The following is a 4,906-nucleotide window of genomic DNA, read 5'->3' on the forward strand; positions in this document are numbered from 1 at the left end:
CCCTCTTTCCAATTTATCATTTAAAATAAAAAAAATAACATCTTTTACATTAAACATATTAAAATGCATCTTCCCCTTAGAAAAATAAAATAAATAAATAAATTAAATACATCCAGCTTCTAAGAAAAGAAATACCGTGACTCTAATTAAAAAAGAGCAATACTTTCCTTTCTCCACAATTAAAGAATAAACATCCAACACAGAAATCCACCCACCTTCCTTAATCGGCTCATATAAATATCAACACCCTTTTCAAAAAATATCATTTAAATTGAAAAAAAAAATAGCATATTTTATATTAAATCTTGCCCTAAAAAAATAAAATAAATAGAGAAATTAAACATACCCAGCTTATAAAAAAAAGAAATACCGCTACTCTAATTAAAAGGCACCAATACTTACACCTCCAATCAAGAATAACCATCCAACACATAAATCCTCCCAACTTCCCCAATTGGCTACTTTAAGCCCCACATTAGCAACTTCTTCACAAAATATAATTTAAAAAAGAAAATAACACATTTTTCGCTTTAAAAAATTTAAAAAAAAAGTAAAATATTATTAAAAAATTTAAATTGTATCTTCCTGCTTTAAAAAATAATCAAAGAAGAATAAATAAGTGAAATAAAATTTAAAAAAAAAAAGCGTAATACAACCAGCCTATAAGTGCCCCCCCCCCTTACCCTTCTCGTTACCTCAATGATCTAATCTGAATTATTACAGATAAAAAGAATATTCATTGAAACAGCGAGAAGCATTCATGTTGCCCAGACAGCGAGAGGGGAAATATCCCTACAGATTTTCCCTATGGAGGTACCTTTTTTACCGGGACCTTTTTTTCCAGGGACCCTTTTTTCCGTACCTTTTTTTCCGGGACCTTTTTTTCCGTACCTTTATTTCCGGGACCTTTTTTTCCGTCTACCATCATCACCACCTACGTTAAACCTAAAAAAAGCGAGACTCGAGTTGTTTTCCAAAAATTCTTAACATTATTATCGTGTCTTTATGTGTTAGCTGAAATAAAATATAACTCATAAAGTATGTCTCATATGCGATATTTAGAGCCGAACTGTGTTCCAGCAGATAGAAAAATTCCTCGAAGCACGAAATGTCGTAAAGCTAGGAAACATTTTCAGACGACTTCAAACGAACAAGTTAAAGCAACAGCATCTTCCAACTACGGTGAATCAACTAATAGTGACTCTAGCGATGCCGATATCAGCTTTAAAGTAAGTTTTATTCTTTAATTAAACTGTTTAATACTAATTTGTAAAATATTAATTGGATTAACAAAAATTCAAAAAGTTTTATTATAAATAAAAAATCAAATAAGTTTTCTATCCTTTCACATTTATCAGTATCAAATGTAGAAATTTTCTAGAACCAATTTTAATTTTTAAAAAAAAATAAATTTTATACGCTACGCCAGTGTTTCCCAATGTGGGGCCCACGCCCCACTGGGGGGCAATTTGATTGCTAAGGGGGGCAATTCAAAAATAGACTCGACGCGAGTTTAATCCTTTTGCTCCGAGCCATTTAAATGCAGTGCTAGATTTCGGTGCCAAAAATGAAAGAAAAAATCAAATTCTTAAATAATTGCAGCCAATAAATATTATAAATTCTTTTGACGAGACCAGAATATCAACTGGGCTTTTGGCGGCGTCAAGTTAACCTCCCTGCAGCAGACTCCGCGTGGACTTTCAAACTTATAAGAAAAATTTTGAAAAGAGGACAACAGTATAGTCTCTATTTACTGCTCACACTTCAACTCATAATCGTATTCTTGAGCCTAGTTATCAAATTTTTTTATTCATCGCCAAATCTGGAAAAAATCATACTACAGAAGAGAATTTAATAAAACAGTCAATATCAGCATCTCTTAAAACAGTTCTTGAAAAAGATGACAAAGCTGTAAAAGCTATGCCACTCAGTAACAATACAGTTAGCAGAAGAATAGACGAAATGAGTGAAGATATTGAAAAACAACATGTTGAAAAGATGAAAACAAGAAAATTCTCAGTGCAAATGGATGAATCAACTTTGATAGACAATGTGGCAATATTGATGACTTACGTAAGATATATCGATAAAGGGCATTTTGCTGAAGAAATGTTATTCTGTAAAAGATTAGAAAGCACCACTACCTCCAACTATATATATAACAAGCTAAAAATGTACATAGATGTCAATAATATACCAATAAATACATAACATCTTGTGCTGCAGATGGTGCTTCTGAGAAAAATGGCCGCTTTGTGAGGAAACAAGAGAAAGGAACAGAAATCTATCGGAATCGCTTTGTGAGGAACAGAAATCAAATACACAAATTCAACCAAATGTGCAAGAAAACTATTGCTACCGTTTCCATCTTCATATTTAGCTGAATTTGGATTTAGTGCTGTAAATGATTTACTGCTAAAAAAAGAAATCGTCTGGATATTACACAACGGGGATACTTGAGACTGAAGCTAACCAAATTGGAACCTAACATAAAATCTCTGTGCAGCAAGGATCTCACTAAATTAAAATATTAAATTATTATAGAAAAATCTTTATTAAAACTATTTGAATTTTAGTTTTTTCATCATATGTTTCGAAAATTTACTTACTGTGTTTCGTTAACAATTTCCTGGTGATTTCTTCCTAAAACCTATCATTTAAGTTTCTTAAGTGAAAGTGAACAATTCAATTTTTTAATATTAAAAATTATGTATATGTTATATAGGAGGGCAAAAGAATTTTAGATTGTCTTAGGTGGGACATGGCACAATAAAGGTTGGGAAACACTGCGCTACGCTATAGCTTATTTCAATTTTTAATCTTTGCATTTTTTTTTTTTTTTTTTAAATTTGGAGAAGAAATCTTTTGATTGTATTTTTGAGCATTTGTTTTCTGGAATTAAAAATTTCTGCTGCCTGACTTGTTTCAGTTTAAGAAAAAATTCTTTTGTATCTATTTTTAGAACCAAGAGAATAAAGATATTTCCATGGCTGGATGTTATGATGAAAAAGATATTTTGATGGTTATTAATGATGATGCTATACAACAAGATGCTGAAGACAATTTGGATATTGATCATGATGCTTTTGAGCAAGATGAAGCAAACGTTTTGGTAAGTAATACATAAATTAAGTAGTAAATCAACCTGACACCCTTTACCTAGGGTGTCAGGTTGAAGTGCAAATATTAGTTGAACAAAGTACAATGTGAATTAGTGCAAATATTGTTCATATATAGGGGAGAATCGGGTAGCCCCGCTCACTTAAGGAGTATTGCTTATATTTCTATATAATACTGAGTAATAATCAACATTTTTGTATGTTTCTATTGTTTTATCATCTAATTGAATAATGCAAAAAGAATAAACCAAAAAAAAGAATAGTTAAACTTAAAAAAATAGAAATTTAAAAAAACATGTTTTTCAGCTCTTTTCAAAATGTGTCGGGTAGCCCCGCCCAGTTACAAAAATTGTGTATTTTGGCTATTTTTTCAGGTGTAAATAAGAATGACCAATGTATTGACGATAGATAAACCTCATTTATCATTTTTATCACAAAATTATTTTATTTATTACATATTTATATACTTTTAGTGAATTCTATCATTTAATAACAACAAGTGTCATACTTTTCATCATTATTAATGTATATTAATATATTATAATATTAATATATATTTATATTAAGTATTTAACGAAAATAATTTAATTTAAGTAATAATAATTAATAACAATAGTTGTTTTTCAATATAAACTTATTTGCTTGATCTCTTCTTATAAACTTAATATAAAATACTTCTTATAAAATTACAAATTCACTTGTATTTTGATTGCATTCAATTGCTTCTGTAGATTGATTCGTTCACAAATAAGTAAAAATAAATAAGTAAGCAAATAGCTTATCATAATATTTATGATTTCTTGATATTAAATTTAATTTGGATATATCAATTACATTTTAAAAATATTTAATTTTTCATTTTTAAATATATAAATTTATGTTTCATATAATATTAAAACATATATTTGTTGTTAAAAATGCATATAACATTCAAACCTGAAGCAATAAAATAATAATCTTTGCAACCGTACATTTATCGACGAAATAAAATTGGGCGGTGATACCCGACATTCATGTGAGCAGGGCTACCCGAAATCCAATTTTTTTGTAAATTTGTAATTACTCGAAAAACTTTTTACATGCAAACTTCTATGTGCAAATTAAACTTAAGACTACATACTTTAATGCCGTATGTTTAGAAAAAATTATTTTTTTAGTATTAAAATGAAGTTGAATCAAAACATTCAACCAATTTTTCTTAATTTCATGACTACTGTATTCAACATATTTTCAAAATTATTGTTTACCATGTTACCAGCTGCATAAATACTTGAAACTTTGAAAATAATCTTTTTTTAATATAACAATTAATGTCCGATGGCCCATTGACTTGAAAAAATATTCTATACATATGAAATTAACAGTGGGCGGGGGTACCCGACTCTCCCCTATATATATATATATATATATATATATATAGCAAAAATAAACAAAAACAAAAAACACGAAGGGAAAAAAAACAATAAGTTCCTTTGTCAATTTATATAATTTTTCCATGTGCAAATCCATATCGGGCAAATCCGTTGTTATAATTATATATATATATATATATATATATATATATATATATATATATATATATATATATATATATATATATATATATATATTAAAAAGAAAAATGCGATTATGTAGTTGAATTCTTACAGCAAAAGTGCCCAACGAGCTACACGAGTCGACAAATCTCGTTTTGACATAGTCTTTTCAAAAGCAGCACACTCAGTAATTATTTTAAATGGAATACCTAACAGATAGATGCGAAATTTCTTGAGGGCTTCTACGATAGC

The 4,906-nt window shown here is 28.7% G+C and overlaps 1 protein-coding gene across 1 annotated transcript; it reads left to right on the plus strand.

The window, feature by feature from the left end:
• Window positions 1-484: 484 nt before the first annotated feature.
• On the plus strand, window positions 485-3,613 carry LOC122269679 (uncharacterized). Its single transcript, XM_087165455.1, has 2 exons — window positions 485-1,229; window positions 2,963-3,613. The coding sequence occupies exons 1-2, from the start codon at window positions 1,041-1,043 to the stop codon at window positions 3,125-3,127; spliced, it is 354 nt and encodes a 117-aa protein (XP_087021581.1). The 5' UTR covers window positions 485-1,040; the 3' UTR covers window positions 3,128-3,613.
• The last annotated feature ends 1,293 nt before the right edge of the window (window positions 3,614-4,906 follow it).

The sequence above is a fragment of the Parasteatoda tepidariorum genome, chromosome 6 (assembly GCF_982258835.1).
Source record: "Parasteatoda tepidariorum strain Cologne lab strain chromosome 6, Ptep-v5.0, whole genome shotgun sequence".
Taxonomy (NCBI): domain Eukaryota; kingdom Metazoa; phylum Arthropoda; class Arachnida; order Araneae; family Theridiidae; genus Parasteatoda; species Parasteatoda tepidariorum.